The sequence below is a fragment of the Nicotiana sylvestris genome, chromosome 4, assembly GCF_000393655.2.
Source record: "Nicotiana sylvestris chromosome 4, ASM39365v2, whole genome shotgun sequence".
Taxonomy (NCBI): domain Eukaryota; kingdom Viridiplantae; phylum Streptophyta; class Magnoliopsida; order Solanales; family Solanaceae; genus Nicotiana; species Nicotiana sylvestris.
This window is the reverse complement of record NC_091060.1, coordinates 179839011-179860433: the sequence shown is the minus strand read 5'-3', so window position 1 is coordinate 179860433 and position 21423 is coordinate 179839011. Positions and strand designations below refer to the sequence as shown.

The window sequence follows — 21423 nt, the reverse complement described above, 5'->3', positions numbered from 1 at the left end:
CAAGGGTTTTGGTGGAGTGATAAGTACTCCTTCATCTTTAACCAAAAGTCTCGAGTTCGAGCCCCTAAGTATGGAATCACCTTTGTTCGATAGCGCTTTACCCCAATGTGAGACTTTCCGGCGCGAATCCGAATTTAATCGGACCCAATGTGGAAAAAAAAACACTTATTACCACAAAAGATAGTTAGATGCAGTATATTTTATAGCGACTGACTTAACAAGCAAGGAAAAAATTACTTGTCACATCATAATATTTTACATGAAAATGTTACTATCTGAGAAGTCAAATATTTTTTTCTTAAATTTTAATAAATATAAATTATCAATTATATTGACTTATAGCATGTTATAATATTATTCCAAACGAAATTGACGTATTACAATTTTGTTTTACATACACAACCAATAAAACAATAAATTAAACTCGTATATTTGAACTTTTGCAGAAGTAATCTTCAATTTCCAATTATAGAATCGAAAATGACTTTAATCACCCTCAGCATACAACATTGATTGATCGAATAAACGGTAAAAAAATCATGCGTTTTTCATGATGATTACTCAAACAACAAAAAAAGAAAAAAAATAAATACTCCCCCTAATTCACTTTAATTGATTTTTAGGCCCCCTTTTTATGGTCAATAATATTTAAATATTTTCAAATACCAAGAAAGAATTAACTTTTTTTTTTAAAGTTGCTCTTGTAATAAAGAGTCCACGAGTATTTGTTATATTTTTCATGAACAAATTAAGATTAATATAATTAACTTTATTATTTTATTCCCTCTCTCCAAAAGATCCTCACATTGCTTTTGAAATAACTCGAATTCACAACTAATTAATTGGAAGTAAAGGATACCCACCACTTGAACAAACCATTCTTATTAATTAATATTAAAAGATAAATATTTTAATATATGAAAAAATAACCAAAAAATCAATTAAATTGAACCGGACAGACGAGTAATAAAAAGGACATCGAAAAAGAAGGCATCATACGCTTTCAATTACGCGAGCCTTGAGGAAACATAATTAAAACGCATCCCGACAATACGAACCGAAAGCAAGGCTAAATCCGTAAAATAACTTAAAATTATTAAAATAATTCATATATTCTATTTTGTAGTACAAGTGTTTTTTTTATCCTAAACCGGGGACCGGGTTTGCCCTTAAAACTCGTGAAGTTCCAGACTGGAACATTAGAATTTAAAATTCCAGTATTTAATGGAATAGAAGCAATCTTTATTAACAACAACAACGACCCAGTATAATCTCATAAATGAGGTCCGGAGAGTTAATATGCACGCAGACCTTATTCCTACCCCAAAGGATAGAGAGATTATTTCCAGGAAAAGCAACAGGAGCCGATATATTAGTACCATAAAAATGCATAATAAAATAATAGCGAGATATAAAATACAGATTACGAAATACGAAATAGATGACTGATATACTAAAACTAAACTGGCAGGTACCCGTGTATCACCACGCAGCAATCTTTATTAACCTCAGTGCTATATATTCTAACAGATTTTTCATTTGACTCTCTCTCTCTCTATCTCATATTCTGTACAGAAAAAACGGACTTGGACTAAAGGTAATAGTTGGATAACTGGAACCAAAATAGAGGAGTTTTCTGAGGTTAGGACTCAGCTCCGGCATTAGCAATGGCGGAGTTTTCTTCCATAGGAACAATGATGCTTCATTTTATCCGGATTTGGTTCGCGCTATGTTTGTTTCAGGTATAACTTAGACTGAAAATTTCTGACTTCGGTTGAGTAGAACTACGCCTCTCTGCTCGGGTAGGGTAAGGTCTGCGTACATACTAGCCTCGCCAGACCTCCGTGGGATTATACTGGGATGTTGTTGTTGTTGTTGGTGGTGGTTGAGTAGAACCACGTTTTTTGTTCATCATTGATTTCCGCCAGTGAGAACTTAGAAGTTGCAGAAGGACTGTTGATTGATAATTTTGGACTTCTTCTTCTGATTGAAGCTAAGAAAAAATTTGATTTTCGCTTTTCAATTGTTAAATTTTGAATTCACTTTCTGATTGAAACTAATGTCGTTGTACAGAAACACGTTTCTTTTCATCATTGATTTCCGGCATTCTTCAAAATGAATTAATGCTCGCGAGTGAAACGTTTTTTTGCTGTTTTTTTGAACATTTTGGACTTCTCTTTCTGATTGAAATATTCTATTTTTTTTTTTGCAATTTTCGGTTTTTAATTGTAAAACTTGACTTCTGTTGTGAAATTTGACTGCCTTCCTTGCGGAATTGTTTGACAATCTATACCTTTAACAAAGTTGATGAGTTACATGTGAAGTATATTGCAAAATTCAACTTTATGAAGAGTTTGAATGCAGTCATCTGCACTAAAAAAAAGGTGTCTTTCTGTGTTCTTTCGCCTAACAAATTTATGTCTTTAATTTGTGGCATAAAAAAAGGTATCTTTATATGTTCTTTCCAGCGAATTCCCATAGTAACTTAATACCCTTTTTTTCAAGATGAAGGTTACTCGAGCAGTAATTTGCCGAAGAATTTGATAAGCTGGCTAATTTCTAGTCCTGACTTATACTGAATTGTGCATAATATTTGATTCCTACATATATATATATATATAGAGAGAGAGAGAGAGAGAGAGATGCCTATAAAGTTAATGTGGGGCATAGGCATCTTTTGATGCAATAAATGAAAATAATTTCTGATATGAATGGTTTTGAAAATCCTTCTTGAACTGCTCTGAGTTATACTAACAAATTTACATGTGCAGGTTTTGTTGATTGGTTCTACGGTGACTGCACAAACATCAAACTCCTCTGGAGTGTAAGTTTTATTCATTTCTATCTTTCAGTGAATTATGGTATTGATATCTTTTTTGCTGAAAGAAAATCCATGTACATTTTAATCCAAGGCAGTCAGCTCCCTTATTTATTTCATCTTTTATTGAATATTACATTTTACAGAACAAACCTAAACTAAAAATTGACTTGAACTAAATGAAGCAAAGCAATATGCACTTGTGGAGCATAAACAAAGAAGAATTGGATAGCCTTATTTTTGTTATTTTATTTTATACAATGAACGTAAACAAAATCTAAGTTGTCTCATTTTTCATGAATTTCATAAAGTGCAACACCTTATAGTTTGAAATCTTCAATTTTTTCACTTGGTTAGACAAAGGCATGCTGAAGGATATTGTGCCATGTATGACATTTGCGGAGCACGCAGTGATGGAAAAGTTCTGAATTGTCCCTTTGGTCCCCCTTCTGTGAAGGTAAATACTGTTAGATAACTATTGATGAACCATCTTGGTACCTTTGTATTTGGTTCATCATAGATCACTTGATAGACGTTCGGTGGCTATTCTAAGCTAGCCATTCATAGTTGTTGGCCTCTACAAGATCTGGCCTGCCCCCCTCACTCTATCATCTTTGTCTTGCTGACTTGACTTCCCTTCCAATCAAAAGGAAAAAAAGGAATCACATGCACATGCTCAGAGACTTATATGTGGTTCTCCTGGTTGTATTACTCTACAACTATTGGATATCCAAATTATATTCAACCTGATATTTTAATGTCATTATGTACAATATTTTTGCTCTGCAGCCAGGTGAGCTACTTTCATCGAAAATTCAAAGTTTGTGCCCAACGATAACTGGAAACGTCTGTTGTACGGAGGGTCAATTTGATACCTTGCGAGCTCAAGTCCAGCAAGTAAGATTTTATGCTGTAAAACTTTTCCAGCTCCTAATTTTGAGAATTTTATCTGAAAAATGAGTGGTTTTAACAACAAAGAATATTATGAGTATAATTTTGATAACTTCGAGGGTCTTTGTAGCCAAGTGATTTGAACAAATCTAATGTTGTATGACAGAGCGTCTTTTTTTTTAGGAGGCTTGAGATTGGTGCTTTAGTGATAAGCTCTCACATTTGATGGTTGTCAAGTAACAGGGTCTTGTGTATTTGTGTGACAGGAGCTGAGTTGGAGATGGCTCTGTAGCCTTCTTACTTGAGAAAAATCTTGATTCTTGTCACAACTGAGACTTTGTAGCTTATCTGCTGAATCATTTTTCAATTTTGTTTCAACTCCTTTACTTAGGACAGCTAGTCTGATTAATATTACTCACTAGATACTGGTGAGCACACTGTGCATAATTCTAATTGGCAGAAGTCATTGAAGAATAAACGCAAGTTGAGAGATAATAATAGCATATGATAGTGGAGATAGCATGTAGAAGAAAGGAATTAAAGGAAATATCTATGCATTCAATACGATAGCTCTTCCATCGCTTCTCTTTTCTGGTTAGTAGGGTGGTTATAAGAGTATCATTTGTAGTAAAATTACTATAGTATTCAAAGTAATTTTAATCCAAAACACGTTGTTCCTCTTATATGTGTATGTATATAACCTATATATTTCTTCTTTGGGAGGGGTTGGGGTAGCTGAAACCTTTTTCATTTTGAGTTATGTGTAAATAATGGCAGTTCTCTTCTCACGATTCTTTCTTGTTTTGAAATCCTCTCTATCCAATTAACTTCTTTTGTAGGCAATTCCGTTTCTTGTGGGCTGTCCAGCATGCTTGAGAAACTTTTTGAATTTGTTTTGTGAACTTACATGCTCTCCGAACCAGAGCCAGTTTATCAATGTTACATCTATTTCCAAGGTAAGTGCTACCTATATGGCCAGTTTGCTATTTTATTTCGTCCTCACTTTGTATCAATTGTCCTAAACACTTTCGGGGAACCTGATTTAAGCTAAACTATCATGTTTGTCACTGTGCACCAATTGTCCTAAATTGCTTTGAATAGGCAATTCATGTTTTTTTTTGTTTTCAGGTCAAAAGCAATTCTACTGTCGATGGAATTGATTTTTTCATAACTGACACTTTTGGTGAGGGATTGTACGAATCTTGCAAGGATGTAAAGTTTGGTACAATGAATACCAGAGCCATAGAATTCATTGGTGCAGGAGCTAAAAATTTCAGAGGTAAATTGTCTATTCCTTGGTTCCTGACTTTGAATAGATGCACACATGTAAAAAGGGGTGCATGTCTTCATGCTACCATGCATGTGTGGTCATACCAGGGAAGATAAAATCAAGAATGAAGTTATTAGGGACAAGGTGGGAGTGGCTTCCGTGGAAGCCAAGTTACGGGAATCGAGGCTGCAATGGTTTGGGCATGTGAAGAAGAGAGATATAGATGCCCCGGTCAGGAGGTGTGAGGGCTTGACCATGGCGGACTTGAGGAAGGGCAGGGGTAGGCCTAAGAAGTATTGTGGAGAGGTGATTAGGCAGGACATGGCTAGCGATAGGAAGGTGTGGAGGTCGAGGATTAAAATGGTGGGTTGACAGGTAGTTGCGAGTTTTTCATAGGTTCACCAGTAGTACTAATAATATTCTTGCTGTGGGTTGAAAGTTACTTCCTTCTAGTTTGTTATTGTATCTGGTACTTTGCAACCACATCCTTTGTTTTGTAATTTGCTAGTGGGATTGTTGCTCTCTGATTGTTACTATTGATGCTACTTTTTCTTCCTTTTATGCTCCCTGATGGTTACTATTTGATGCTACTTTTTCTCCTCTTTGCTTATCGCCTTTCTCCCCCCTCTTTCCTGCTCTTCTTCTCCCCTATTCTTCCTTTCCACCTTTTCTTGAGCCGAGGGTCTATCGGAAACAGTCTCTCTACCTCTCCAGGTGGGGTAAGGTCTGCATACTCGCTACCCTCCCCAGACCCCACCCGTGAGATTATACTGGGTATGTTGTTGTCTTCATGCTACCATGCCTCAGTAAGTATAGCTTTTGGCTTTTCTTTATCATTATTAGGAGGCCTGTTGGCTTGGGTTGAAAAGGTTTTACACACACATGCATTATAAGTATAACTGGCAGTTGCTCTTTCATTTGGTTATGCAAGACAGAGAGAACAAGAGAGAGTATTGGGGTGACGGTGGATAATAGTATGACTTCTTTGATTTAGTTGGTAATCTACATGCCATGCTGACCCTTAATTTGGCAGAGTGGTATGCATTTATTGGAAGACGAGCGGCACCTGGAGTCCCCGGATCTCCCTATGCAATTAACTTCAAACCAACTGCTCCTGAGTCATCTGGAATGAAACCTATGAACGTGTCTACATATTCATGTGGTGATACATCACTAGGCTGTTCATGTGGTGATTGCCCCTCGGCTTCGGCCTGCTCAAGTTCAGCTCCTCCTCCTGCGCAGAGAGAAGATTCTTGTTCAGTGAGAATTGGGTCTCTCAAGGTGAAAAGACACCTATTATAGAGAGTCACTTGATTTACTCGCTTCTATAATTCATACACATAGCTCAGATTGAATTTCATCTTTAAAGCATAGCTCGTTAAATCTGTCTTTGTTGCGTCGGTAGAACTGCAAGAAAATACATGATTTATGCTGTTCCAACTCTTGATTGGTGCAGGTGAAGTGCATTGAAGTTGCTGTCACAATTCTGTATGTTGTACTAGTCTCTGTTTTTCTTGGATGGGGCTTTCTCCATAAAAAAAGAGAAGAGACTCCGGTTTCGAGAACAAAGCCATTGATCCGTGCAACTAGAAATGGTGTCATCCGCCAAAGCAGCAGGCAAAAGGATGAGAATATTCCCATGCAGGTGAATGCCAGTTTGCAACCTCTCAGTGATTTGTTTGCTTGTCTGAGATATCTCATTTTGTATTTTTCATATTAGTGCTACTTTCCTTTATGTTAATACCTTCTGTCTCTCAAAACATGAGTTTGGCGAATCATCATGTGTATAAAATGTGTCTTTCCTTTTGTTTTCCCAGCTTAAATTCCTATCCAGTTATATGAACTAAAGAATCTACTAGCTAACACCATTGAGCATAGGCCAAAAGTTGTAATTTAAATTCTGTGAAAGCTTCTTTCCACAAAATTTCAATGTTCTATTTGTTGTAATAGTTTATGAGTTAACTTTTGGGTCATAGCTGGTTGGATAATGGAAGTTTCACCATGAGATATCTCAATATCATCTCCTCACGTTTATAACTCATTTTAAAATTTCAGATGCTTGAAGATGTCCCTCAAATTTCAAGTGGTATTCAACTCTCAATTGTACAGGGATATATGTCAAAATTCTACAGGTGATTCTCTACACTTTTAATCAGTTAAGATCAGTGATTGGTTGAGGATTGTTTTACAGAAATGGTTGCATCTGTAAACAACCCTTTTTCAGGAGATATGGAACATGGGTGGCTAGAAATCCAATCCTTGTATTGTGTTCATCGTTGTTCATTGTCCTGGTGCTCTGCTTAGGCCTTTTCCGTTTTAAAGTTGAGACAAGGCCTGAGAAGGTATGATGTGGCTTAGCTGTCTCAATTTCCTATTATATCATTTCATCCACTTAGCAAGATTACATTTGCTTGTATATACCATTGCTTTAATATTTTTAATTTGTTGCATTCACGTCCTGAGATTCCACATTGATACTTTCAGCTATGGGTCGGCCATGGGAGTAGAGCTGCAGAGGAGAAACTATTTTTTGACAGCCACCTTGCACCATTTTATAGAATTGAGCAGGTTCTACTTCATTGTGTTTTCTGCTAGATACTTTTGTCGTCGTTTTTTATGTAGTTAAGTCAGACTTGGTATAATATTTCACGATTGTAGTATCCAATAGTTTTCCAGTGGATCCATAATTCTGGGGCGACGTGTATGTTATGTTTCTCACGCTAATTGACTTGAGTACTTTGTGGATGAGTCGTACGTATTTTGGTGGAGTACTTTGTGGATGAGTGTTTCTCAGGGGTAACTTCAAAATGATGACAAAACTAATACTATGGAATTGAGAAAGCAAGACCTATAAAACGAAGACTTGTTTTATATGTTGACAAAGATTGATCTGATGGTCTCTAATTGCTTTAATCACTCAGCAACCTTACCGATTTAGATATGTTTGTACCTCGTAGTGCTGGTTGTTTCCAGCACCTGGGGTTCCATGCAAGTATTTGGTACAATGGAGTAGTTACCTATGCCAGTTCATTTAACATGCTGGCATCTTAATATTTCAGTTGCTGAAAAGGCTTGACTGTGGTTAATTTGAGTGCTGTGCTACTAGTACTTGGGCTTCTCCAAAATTTTGCACTGAACTTGGTTAAGATGAACACCTACATCCATCCTCCCAAAGAGGCATGAAAATGATTTCTCAGATACTGATTGGGTGAAAGGTTTTACCCTGAATACTGACCGACCCTTTTCTTCAGTTGGAGAATTCTCGATTCAGTACTGATCATGCAATGCAAGACATCTAAAATTGGACAGTGAAAATTTTCCAACTTGAATCCTGATGCATCCAACTTGCTTGGGATTGAGGTGTAGTTGTAGTAGAATTAGTTGAATCCTGATCCATTTGTAGACTCTAGCTGTATCATCTTTTCATGTCGCAAACTTGTCTTTGCATTCACGTTAAATGTAATAAAAGTTTGTAACTTTCACGTCTTTGTCTGGATAGGTCTTAGCCAAACAAAATGAGGCTTCCTTGTTTGACTATCTGCATCTATCCTAATTTTACAGCAAGGAAACTCTGTGAGGGTTTAGGGGTATGCTATTGCTGACAACTGCTAGCTCAATGGAGCATTTTTTGTTTAGCTGCTGTTCACTGTTTTGTTGCCTTTTCAACTTAATTTATAGTTTAAGAACCTTATAAACCTTTTTTACGAAACAGGCCTGCCATTCTGGTCATGTTTGGATCCAGTTACAGTTTGGATGTACTTTAAACTATGTTTCTCAAGTCTGCCTTTTTTATTACATTAGTATCTTTAAATTCAAGTAGCTGAATCCCACGTTTCCCATTTATCAGGGTAAAGGGGGATTTCTTTTCTCTTCCTTTTTTCCCTTGTTTTGAGGTGGGGGTGGACTGGATGACCTTTGAATCTCATGGAAATTACTATCACCTTATTAAAATTGCAGCTCATAATTGGTACAATCTCAGACGCAGATAATGGAAACTCACCTCCTATTGTTACTGAAGACAACATCAAGTTACTCTTTGACATACAAAAAAAGGTAATACATCTTCTTGAATTTTGTTTTAAACTGAACGGAATCATGCTTCCTTTAATTACCTGCAAGAGGAGTGACATCTGATTTACAATTCTGTGCATCATATGATTTAAGCAAGTGCAAAGTATATTCTTAATAGTTTCTTCTTTTCCTAGAAACTAAGTTTGCCCCATGTTGAATAGATTGATGCTATCCAAGGGAACTATTCTGGCTCAATGGTATCCCTGACTGACATTTGTATGAAGCCACTTGGCACAGAATGCGCTACTCAAAGTATTCTTCAGGTACAACACTATATTAGTTAATTCTTCTACGTTTTGGCTATATATCTCGTATTAAAGCAAACATTAACTGAACTTATTAATATTTCGAAGCAAGTTCTCTAAGTCTGTCGGTGATCTCTTATTGAAGAATGTCATGATCTGAAGATTGTGTTAAATATTGAGTACATACGGGAAAAAAATATGAAAAGTTCAATGTCAAATTCCGTGGGCTGTGAAATGGTCTTGTCTTTTTCTCTCTGCTCTATGATTGAATGTTTTGGCCCTTTGACATGCCATTGCTAGATGATGTTGTCTGCTGCATGGTTTTCCTTTAACTTCCTGTTCCTTCCTTCATGGTCCAAATGTTATCTGTTTTTCTCTTACCGATGTCTTTTGGTACTAGACCTAATTACTTGTGACTCTGCTACTTCTATTAATTGTCAATCATGGCTGCTATTACAAATGTCTGTTAAAGAAATTTCTCAATTTCCCCTTAGATGTCTTGCAACTGATTCCCACTTATATGATTTGTAGTATTTCAAAATGGACAGCAATAACTTCGATAGTTATGGAGGCATTGAGCATGTTCAGTACTGTTTTCAGGTATGTTGTGATCTAACTTTGTGATGCTGTACTTATAAAGTTACTTTTATTTTTCTTTTCCTTTTGTCTCTGGTCGCTGTTATAATATTCTTTTCCTTTCTTCTTATCGGTTTTACTTGTAACTTGCTTTTTTGGTCCACATTGCTGTTTGCTGCATACATTCAAATCAAGCAGAACAGCATTAAAGGTGCTACTGCTGATTGGAGTTGTATTAGTTAGTTAAGCCTGGATAAAGGTAGAGTGTATTGCACCCAAGGGTGTGATCTAGTGGTTAATTGGTTGAGAACCATGAGGGCTCAGGTTCAAATCCTAGCGGAGTCCCATCTGTCCAAGCCTTGGTGGACAGAGTTATCCGATACCTGTGCTGGTGGGAGGTAGTAGGTACATTGTGAAATTAGTCGAGGTGCATGCTAGCTAGGCCGGACACCACAGTTATCGAAAAATAAGAAGGTAGAGTGTATTCCTCTAGCATGCACACATCAAGTTGAGATATCCATGCTCAAATTGAATGACTGCAGAAATTCTGGGATTTGAACATATGACATGGTTTGAATAAGAACAACTTAAATCAAATTGACAGTCATTTTTATTTAAATCTGCAGACAACACATGAAACAACCTGATACGTTCTACTCTAAAGAAAGGATATCCAAATCTTGATAGTACTCTGAGTTCATGTGAGGAGTTAGTTGCTTCTAATTAGTTGGATGAGCAAATAAATAGAGGTCCTTCAACTTGTGTCTGCTCAGGGTGCTTACGAGATCTCTTCACCGAGGAACTCAATATTCTAACAGCTTAAGTTTGTAAAATCAGTCAATTCTTTCTGTCTTCAGTAGAATATTAAGAAGTGAACAGCAGAGAAAGTTTGGCTCTTGAGTTTAAAGAATCAGAAATTAATCAATGTGCTTATTTTTCCTTTTAATTTGTATCTTTCTCAATCTTTGACATCCACTTTCATTTCATATTCTTCACAACCTAAAGGAATAATGTTAAAGCTCATCATCAATTTTCTTTGCTGTCCTTTAGCATTATACTTCAGCAGAGAGCTGTTTGAGTGCTTTTAAAGCTCCACTTGATCCAAGTACTGCTGTTGGTGGTTTCTCTGGTAACAATTACTCTGAGGTACCTCCATTTGCCTTTTGTCCAAAAATTTCGTGATTCAAAGAACTGATACAATGTTGGTCTAAGCTGTATTCTGATGTATAAATGTTTATGAGACAGGCTTCTGCTTTCATTGTGACCTATCCTGTGAATAATGCAATTGATAAAGAAGGCAACTATTCTAAGAAGGCAGTGGCCTGGGAGAAGGCTTTCATTCAGTTAGTGAAGGTCTGCATGTTGTAATATGTTCCTTTCGCTAATCGCTCTATGCCATGACGTGCCTTCTGAGGGATCTAAAAAGCTAGATAACATTTTTTTTATAATATAAAAGCACAAAGAAAAAAAAAGCTTGATAACATAAGAAGTCACTGAGAGATCCTAAATGAAACATTTGAGCATTAATCATTTTCTAATACTAGATTACCTTTGACTATGTGGTCTAATCAGTTTTAATACTATGTGCAGGATGAGATCTTGCCAATGGTACAAGCAAAGAATTTGAGCCTTGCTTTTTCATCAGAAAGTTCTGTTGAGGAAGAGTTGAAAAGGGAGAGCACAGCAGATGCTATTACTATCTTGGTAAGGAGTGCACCCACTATGGTTTCATATTTACTTTGACATGTCTTTCTTGCTCACCTTAATGACGATATTATCATGCACTTCCTCTGTTGCTTCTGCTCACCATTTCCTTTTGTACTTGTTCTGTTCCAGATAAGCTATCTTGTGATGTTTGCCTATATATCCTTGACGTTGGGCGATACTCCCCGTTTTTCCTTTTGTTACATTTCCTCTAAGGTACAGTGCTTTTGACCCTTCATACCATCAACCATAATGTACTATGGACTCATGACTGTTGCAATTTTTGGTCCTATTCAGTTAACACATTTTAGATTTTTGTAAAAGAATATACTATGAGAATCATCATCAACATACTTAATGGTTTCATTTGACTTTTTCATTCTCACTTGAAAGGTGGTGCTTATATTAGCCTTCTTCTATTTTCTTTTTTGACATTTTCTTTTGATGGATTGTTGTTTTCCAGGTCTTGCTTGGTCTTTCAGGAGTTATACTTGTCATGCTCTCTGTTCTTGGATCAGTTGGTTTCTTCAGTGCAGTAGGTGTAAAATCAACCCTAATTATAATGGAAGTGATCCCTTTCCTTGTCTTGGCTGTAAGTGGAATTTCGACAGTCTCTTCTTCTTTGGCTTTGCTCTGTCTCTACTTGCTGATCCTTTTTGTCTAAAAAATATTTACTTACAACCCCTTCTCTTGCTTTATGATCATTCTCAATCTCCATATTTTCTCAGGTTGGAGTAGATAACATGTGCATTCTGGTGAATGCTGTTAAGCGGCAGCCAATGGAACTGCCTTTAGAGGGACGAATTAGCAATGCTCTTGTAGAAGTTGGACCATCAATTACACTAGCTAGTCTTTCAGAGGTTTTAGCATTTGCAGTTGGAAGTTTCATTCCAATGCCGGCATGCCGCGTTTTTTCCATGTTCGCAGGTCAGGAATTGCCTGATTCTAGGCTTACAGAGTTGCTAATTATTGTAAATATCTAGCATACTTGTGTTTAGAGCTTCTGTTCTTTATCCCTTTTCTTTTCTTTCGCTGCAGCATTGGCCGTTTTGTTGGACTTCCTTCTGCAAGTTACTGCATTTGTTGCCTTGATTTGTTTTGATTTTTTGAGAGCCGAAGATAACAGGATTGATTGTTTCCCATGTATTAAAGTGTCTGGTTCAAATGCTGATCCTGACAAAGGTAAATCTGGGAGCTTTTCAGCAAGGCTCTTTACTTTTTTTTCCAATCGGATGAAGCCCTTATATCAACCAATTTTGTAGGTAATCAACAGAGAAAACCTGGATTGCTGGTGCGGTATATGAAGGTAATGGATGGTCTTAAATGTTTCTGAAATTTCATCCTTTGTTCTCTCTGAACTGATGCATATGATCTCAGAAACATTTTTAATGTTTGTTTTCTTTATCTAGTACAAGGTTTGTCTAGTTAAATCTAAATCAAAAGGTGGCGTTTTCGTATTTACTTATATGCGAACATGTCTCAGTATTATCGATCAACAATGCCATCTGAGGTTGTTTTAATCTATTATTAAAATTGATGTTTGATCCTGCTATTCTTTTTGTTTTATCTTTGTCAGTCTTGGACTTCTAGGTTGACCATGCAAAATCTTAACATATGACGATCAGGAGGAACTCTGATGATATTGCTCATATTGCAGCTATTATCTTAAAGATCTCTATGCTGTACTTATTACATATAAGCCATATGAGATCTCGAAGGACTGGAAATTGTTTGTGATTATACATTGATTATTTTCTTCTTCTTTTTGATAAGTGAATAAAATGTCTCGACTCAAGGGGAAATCTGGAATCCTAATTAAGAGAAGTTCCATTCTACAAAGCTGTCTTATCATCTGGACATGATTGAGTACTGCAAGGATACCAAAAAGATATACGAAATTATCACTATCATCTTCCGAAGCCTTATGTCTCCTCTTCCTTTCTTTCTCCTTCCAGCACCCAAGTAATTCCTCCCATGATCATAATCGATTATTTGACTCGTGCTTTAACATCTTGGCGTTGTAACGGTAGAGATCTTGGTAACTTTATGGGAGCTCTGTACATCTTGGTAGCTTTATGCTGCTGATGAGTGTAGAGTTATGTACATGTTATATCTTACACTACTTGATGTTCTTGTAACTGGAGCTGTTTTATTTGCATTTGGTAACCAATTTGATTTATTTTGATTTTTTCACTTGTAGGATATTCACGCCCCCATCTTAAGTCTGTGGGGAGTAAAACTTGTTGTCATATGTGTCTTTGCTGCTTTTGCATTGGCGAGTATTGTAAGTTGCACCACCTTTTTACTATGTAATCCTTGTCTCTTTCTGCTGGTTTTATTATATCGAGCAACCTGGGGGTGAATGATCTTTTTATCGTGATATCCTTCAAGGCATTATGTACAAGGGTTGAACCTGGTTTGGAACAACAAATTGTTCTTCCTCGCGACTCATACCTTCAGGTTTAGTACCCTAATTAATGTGCATTTACAAAATTGGTTTTCATAGAGTTGTGAAGTGTGATATTTGTTTGCATTATTTTATGCAGGGTTACTTCAACAATATCTCGGACTATCTCAGAATTGGACCACCACTGTACTTTGTTGTCAAGAACTATAACTATAGGTACCATGGATAATATACTCCTTTATTTAGCAACATGCTTCTCAATATGCTGACTTCTTTCTGTGTCTTTGACGAAGAGCTTCAGAAATGTTTTAAAACATTCTAGTTGTGATATGCGTAATCATCAATGATATGCAGATTATATTTGAGAGAACAAGAGGATGCCTGCTGAGAGTTAGAATTGTGTTTAATTTTTGTCTAAGCATGTTGCTAAAGTAGTTTGGTGCCAAGGAAGTTCTTTTGTGGATGTTTGAGAAGAAAAGAATTCATATCAATATATAAGAAAAATTGTTCTTGAAATGATTATGCATACCTATGACAAAACTCTTGCTTACCCTGTTCAAACTATGAACATGCAATTGGCTGGTTAACTGGCTTTTGCATGATTTAAATGTCAGAACTTTGAGCTATTATTGGCGACAGATGTGAATGTTGAACTCAATAGTCCTAATGATTGAGAATGTGATTTTACTCTCTCAGCTCCGACTCAAGACAAACGAACCAGCTATGTTCCATCAGTCAGTGTGACTCTGATTCTCTACTGAATGAGGTAAAACACGTGTTTCTTTTGAAGAATCAAACCATTGACATGTTCTTGTGAAGTGGAGTCTCTCCTAGAATTAAGCTACATGTAGAATTGTCTCTCTCTTCATCTGAGAGGAATAATATTTTTGGTCCTGGATTAAGTTTCTTCTGCTGCTGGGTTTTGGGAAAGGGATAGTATTTGGTTTATTGCTGACCCCTAACTCTTGAGCTCATCCCAATTGGATCATGTGCTTTCTAAAGTTTATTGCATATGGTCTTCATTGAGAGTGTTATGGTTTATAAATCTTTTTTGCTTAAGGAGATATTTTCCTCATATTGTTCATGCTTTACTTTAGCTTAACTTTGTATTCTGCAGATAGCCAGAGCATCTTTAACACCAGAATCAAGTTACATTGCTAAACCGGCTGCTTCATGGCTTGATGATTTTCTTGTTTGGATATCTCCAGAAGCTTTTGGGTGCTGTAGAAAATTTACAAATAGTAGTTTTTGTCCTCCTGATGATCAGGTTCGGTTACTTTTTCCTTAAGAAGAATAGTGTCATGACTGGAATGCTTACCCAGCATTTCATAGTAAAAGGTGTTTGACTTGTTATACTCTGTTCTCAGTCTAATATTTTTACAATTGTACTAGTACAGCTTTAAAATGGCTACTTTTTGTACTGTCATGTGTGTTTTTCCAATTTGCTTTGAAGTAGACCACTCTTTTTTAAGTTCACCACTTCTTGCGTGCTCAAATAACTGAATGAAATGTGATAGAACTTTACAAATTGCGATGTTTTAAAGCGTTTTGGGCTCAAGAATTGCCATTTAGCTCATAGTATGGCGTCCTTCTTGTGCTACATCTCACATCACTGCCGCTAAAAGTTTACTGCTATTGCCCTATCAAAAAACAAAAAAAAGAGTTACTGCTATTACTTTTTGATATACTTTTCTTTTATTTAATAATATTCTATTACTAACTGAAAATCTCTCTTTTCTTTCAGCCCCCATGTTGTTCGCCCAGTAGTGGCTCCTGTAGCCCGAACAGCATATGCAAGGATTGCACAACGGTAATTCAAATATTTCTATCTGATATAATTTGTTATTGTGCTTTGTATTGCAATGTGACAGTAAGCAAAATGTATTCTTCAGTTTCAAATATCTTTTTTATTTTGGCTTTTTGAAGAATCTCCTTGGACATTTTCCAAGTTTAGCTAGAGTCATTCCTATGAATGTCTCAACTACATGAAAATCATTAAGCCAACAGAAAACTGTTGAATTGAGTACTTGGCTAACATTTGGATTCCTTCAGTGTTTCCGTCATTCAGATTTAGCAAATGGTCGTCCCACAACTCAACAGTTTCGAGAGAAGCTTCCATGGTTCCTGAATGCTTTACCTTCCAGTGATTGTGCTAAAGGTGGCAATGGGGCTTACACCACCAATGTGGAGCTTGAAGGTTGACCGATTATATGTATTGTTGGTTGTTTCCCTTAAACGTGATATAGATCTTGCAGTAGCAATTGTTCGTCTGAATCAGCTCCCATTAATTATAACTTTGCTCCTTTTGTTTTGGTCATCAGGCTATGAGGCCGGTATTATTAAAGCATCAGCCTTTCGTACATATCACACGCCTCTTAACAAACAAGTATGTAATCATTCCCAATCCTTTACCTTACAGTTCACTAAACTTTGTCTTGAGGTCCATGCCTTCAATATCAAGCCATTTTCTTCAGGTTGACTATGTCAATTCAATGAGGGCTGCACGAGACTTCAGTTCAAGGCTTTCTGATTCTCTAAAGGTAATTTCTGAATGCAACGTAATGAAGTATTGGTATCCTTTTCAAGACATAACTGTTTGACCTCTCTTTGTTGTCTCTACTGCTTTTTAATGACAATTCTCGTGACAATCTACTTTTGTACTAAGATTATCTCTTTTGTTTTTATTTGTTCAACTATTAGTATGTACATTCTGGTGATAAACTATTTCTCATTATAGCCTTTAGAGCATTGTCATTCGTGTATTCAACTCATTTATTTGTGTTTTAGTAATCAGTACAATTTATTTACCTATATAAAGACTTTTATGTCAAGATTGTTGTCAACAATCCCATTGCAACTCATTCTTTGAAATTCATGAGGGTAGCAGATAATGGATATTTGAAAAGAAAGTTGTTCTGCAGTGCAGAGGCAGTTACTGCTGGAAAATTTGGTTAATCTCATCTAGCTGTTCTTCTGATTATAAACTCTGAAGGTAGAGGGGAGCTGTGCAAGCTCGATGAAAGTAGGAGAGAAACACATTTACTTTTGTTATTCATAGTTGATATCATGAATGTGAATATGCTCTTAATAAGCATGTTGTTAGCTAGTAAATGTGGTAATTTGAGAAATGTAGCCACAGTTAGATCATTTATAGAGAGAGTGCTCTTACTGTCGTTTATGCCAATTCTGATTGAACCAAAACAGAAGGAAATATGATCTGATATAGGGATTATTTATTCCAAAAACCAATAGGCATGTTATATTTGTATTATTAAAGTTTTGATAAGTTAAGTAAAACTTAAATTTTCATTGTGGAACTTTCAAGAGATTCTGGAGGTTAGATTTTCGTGTCATGGTCTCTTGTGAATTGTATATAACTAATATAATTATCTGTATTTATAAGAGTCGAGGTACAAAGGAAGGAAAAACTATGTGGCATAAAAAGGAAATTGTGCCAAGTGAAAGAGTTCTTACAGCCTGTAATTAAACCCCACAAGTAAACTGCTACGATTCTGTGATTCGTCCCATTATCTTCTTCCAGACAATCACACACTTGGCATGCATTTTCTAAAAATTCCTCGTGTTGGCTATGGCTTATCTCTTTGTCTTGTGCAGATGGAGATCTTCCCATATGCTGTGTTTTATATGTTCTTTGAGCAATATCTGAGCATATGGAGGACAGCCCTAATTAACTTAGCTATTGCTATTGGTCAGTATCATCCCTCTTTATGCTCTTTATATATGTCGCTTATCCTTTCTCAATTAGGAAACACTGGGTAGTTTTAGAATTACTAAAACCATTTAGAAACATTAATCAATTAATTTTTCATTTTCTACAGGTGCTGTATTTATTGTATGCTTAGTGATCACGTGTAGGTTAGTAGATTATCTCTTACTTGGAATGCTGTTCCTTTCAATTCTTTCTTGCTTCCTGGAACAAAAAACCTTTTTTTTATTTTTTATTTTTATATATGTGATATTAACTCTGTTTCCTTACACCTTTTGCTACATCCAGTTTATGGACTTCAGCAATTATCTTGCTTGTGCTGGCTATGATTGTTCTGGATCTTATGGTACATTTTCTTCTGTGAACAAATCGCTTGAGTTCATATCATTGAGCGTGTTTGTTTTCTCTCTAGCTGTGACATTGTACATTGTTTTGCAGGGAGTAATGGCAATTCTAAAAATCCAGCTCAATGCTGTATCTGTTGTTAACCTTGTGATGTCCGTCGGTATTGCTGTTGAATTCTGTGTCCATATAACACATGCCTTCTTGGTTAGTCTTCTATCACAATGATCTATCTGGTCTACTACTCTTTTTAAAATAATGGGAGAGTAGAGCTCAACTTGAGTAGGCCCAAGTAAGGGAATTACTGTATATTGAACAAATGTAGTTGTCTCCAAAGAGATTGAGAAGGGAATCTTTGTCTGATTGAGTAAAACTAATGACTAATAAGTTCTAGTAAAAGTTTAGTGCTCTGTGTGCTAAGTAAACTGTTCAAATGATATCTTTCATTGAGTTATTAGCGACGAACCTCCTGCAGCGAATTATACATTCGCTTGGGCAGTCAATTATGACCCTAAATAGGAAGTCGAAACAAGATAATTTGGCTTTATATTCCCAGGTTAATTCAGGGTTGTTGGTGTACAGCAATATTATTCGTTATCTTTATTCATTTTTCTGTATGTTCAGTTAGAGGCATTCATCCTAGAGTTCTCTCTTTAACATTCTTATGCACTTTATGCAGGTCAGCAGTGGAGATAGAAATCAACGGATGAAGGAGGCACTGACTACTATGGGCGCTTCAGTATTCAGGTTTGACATTCTCTTATACTAATGGAGAAGATAGGATGGATTATGTCTTCTGATCTATCTTTATGTTAGAGCAAGTTTAAAAATCCTTTTGTTTTTGCTTCTCCATTCTACCAATTCAGTGAAACTATCTTTAATCAAGTCTACTTTTTGACTTTTATCAATACGATTAAATAGTGAGTCAGCTTGTTTATAAAGAGATATAACTATGAGGCAATACTTTCTAGAACAGGAATTTACGGCTAGCAGGATGTTAACTTGATATGAATGCATGTCCATAACACATCGAATTTTAGCACATAGCGTCATAATATAAAATGAAGAACTGTCAGGAAGGATAGATGATGTGAAAATCAAATTTGAAAAATAGGAATTACGTGGACCTATAACGAGCTGCCATAACAAATCGAGAAAAGGATCTAATCCATCAACGATGTTTACTAGCCACAGAGAAAGCTAATGGACCTATGACATCAAAGCTAATAATGCAAAGCAACACAATATATATATCTGTCTTTCAAATATGGTAGATATTGAAGAATATATAACAACAACAACAACAACTCAGTATAATCCCACTAGTGGGGTCTGGGGAGGGTAGTGTGTACGTAGACCTTACCCCTACCCTGGGGTAGAGAGACTATTTCCAATAGACCCTCGGCATTCTTCCCTCCAAGAACTCTCCACCTTGCTTTTGGGTGACTCGAACTCACAACCTCTTGGTTGGAAGTGGAGGATGCTTACCATCAGAGCAACCCACCTTGTCAAAGAATTCTCACTTATTTATTATTCTCACTTTTGCAGTGGTATCACACTTACCAAGCTCGTCGGTGTCCTTGTTCTTTGTTTCTCAAGGACAGAAGTTTTTGTGGTATGTCTACTTGCACACAAAGTCTTGGAGTGAACCGCTTGTTCTGGTTGTCCTTATCTTAACCTACATTTTGCAGGTTTACTACTTCCAAATGTACCTGGCTTTGGTTCTTCTTGGTTTTCTACATGGACTCGTATTTTTACCTGTAAGTGACTTGCATTAGCAATAACTATTCCGAATGATAAGAAAAACATCATATAATATAAAGTGTACTTTATCCTATCCCTTGAAATCAAATTCATTATTATGTTTCACAAGAACAACAAAATAGAGAAAAGAACTTGAAATGACGAGGATGACCTCCAAAATTCATATCCATTAACTAAAAATTAATGATCTTGGTGGAGACATAGAATTGCTATATTTCAATAGTTGCAGTCATTTTGCTCCCCCCCAAAAAAAAGAGGGAAGAGTTAAAAAGATAAAATGTTTACTGAACTAAAGTTTAATTAATGTACTTAATCCTTAATTTTTACTTGAAAATTGTAGAATTCCAAAACCGTGTTTGAAATAATTCATGGAGATCTTGAAATTTGAAGCAACCTTGGTTATGCCTTCTAATAAATCGTTTGGTTGGAAAACAAGTTATCTCATGATTAATTATCACGGAATTAGTTATCCCACCCTACCATAGGGATAAAAAAAAACTATAATCCCGGATTAGTTATACCACGATTTTATTCCAACCAAATGTAGGATAAACTCATCTCAAATTTAATCCCGGGACTAATTATCATTTATCCGTCGTACCAAACGAGCCCTAAATGCTCCACTTGCTTCTCCTTTTGCAGGTACTGTTAAGCATGTTTGGTCCACCATCAAGATGTGTGCTAGTAGAGAAGCAAGAGGATCGGCCATCTACATCTTCCCAATTCTAATCTAATCAGGTGTTAGAGCTAATATTTTTTACAGAAGCCATGACTTGATGTTTGTAATTTGACCTACAGCACAACTCCGATACAAGCTACATTGAAAGAGCTGCCTTTTTGTAGGGATACATAGCCTTTTCTTTTTCATTCTTTTTTTCTCTAGTTTTTGAGTTGGGAGGGGAAGTAGGGAAAGGGAGCCCTTGAATGTCCATGACTACATTGTATAACCTTCTGGAGAACACATCAGAATAGCTGTGTTAATTGTAAAGTAATACAATTATATTCTCTGTAAAAGAAGGAACAAAGAAAGGTATATATATCTTTGGGTTTTCAGTCAAATTTTGCTATACGCTGTCAATTTTAGATTATCTGTTTACTATGGACCTATAAAATTTCAGGCCAATCGAAGTCCGTCAAAAACAAGCTCTACAAAATCAACACGTACTAATACATACGAAAAAATGGATTTATCACAAATTCATGTTGCATCATCTTGAAATGTCATAAAATGAACCGAAACTCATAGTGAATCAATGAGTATTTGTCATTAGGCTGTTTTTTATGGATCTACAATTTTTCAGGTCAATCAGAGTTCGTTAAAAAATTATATAAAATCAGCATATACTAATACACATGAAAAATTGTATATAATCACAAATTCATGCTGCATCACTATGAAACGCCATAAAGTAAACCCGAAAGTCATGGCGATCAATGAGTATTGGTCCCTAGGCTATTTTGTATGGATCTATGAAAATTCAGGTCAACCGGAGGCTGTCAAAAAAATTCTACACGTGAAAAAATGGATATAATCACAAATTTGTATTACATGACCCAAAATACCAAAATTGAACCCGAAAGTTACGACAAAGTAATATGTATTGGTCA

The 21423-nt window shown here is 36.1% G+C and overlaps 1 protein-coding gene across 1 annotated transcript; it reads left to right on the top strand.

Annotated features, from left to right (window-relative positions):
- The first annotated feature begins 1543 nt into the window (after window positions 1-1543).
- On the top strand, window positions 1544-20874 carry LOC104237807 (uncharacterized). The gene is made up of 39 exons (XM_070172431.1): window positions 1544-1742; window positions 2772-2824; window positions 3176-3275; window positions 3608-3715; window positions 4549-4665; window positions 4838-4988; window positions 6013-6260; window positions 6436-6624; window positions 7035-7111; window positions 7204-7321; window positions 7464-7547; window positions 8937-9032; window positions 9212-9313; window positions 9827-9895; window positions 10922-11017; window positions 11117-11224; window positions 11462-11575; window positions 11708-11791; window positions 12039-12167; window positions 12304-12502; window positions 12614-12757; window positions 12838-12881; window positions 13776-13859; window positions 13967-14035; window positions 14122-14198; window positions 14679-14748; window positions 15100-15249; window positions 15727-15792; window positions 16035-16179; window positions 16304-16368; window positions 16457-16522; window positions 17598-17691; window positions 17822-17858; window positions 17998-18055; window positions 18148-18258; window positions 18731-18798; window positions 19600-19666; window positions 19743-19811; window positions 20458-20874. The coding sequence occupies exons 1-39, from the start codon at window positions 1668-1670 to the stop codon at window positions 20542-20544; spliced, it is 3888 nt and encodes a 1295-aa protein (XP_070028532.1). The 5' UTR covers window positions 1544-1667; the 3' UTR covers window positions 20545-20874.
- Window positions 20875-21423: the final 549 nt, after the last annotated feature.

Bases quoted from the DNA above. Each gene is read 5' to 3' on its own strand.
- LOC104237807 (XM_070172431.1), top strand. From the start codon at position 1,668: ATGGCGGAGTTTTCTTCCATAGGAACAATGATGCTTCATTTTATCCGG. The intron at 7,548-8,936 runs GTTCTACTTCAT...TTAAAATTGCAG, and splicing joins CATTTTATAGAATTGAGCAG to CTCATAATTGGTACAATCTC. The intron at 19,812-20,457 runs GTAAGTGACTTG...CTCCTTTTGCAG, and splicing joins ATGGACTCGTATTTTTACCT to GTACTGTTAAGCATGTTTGG.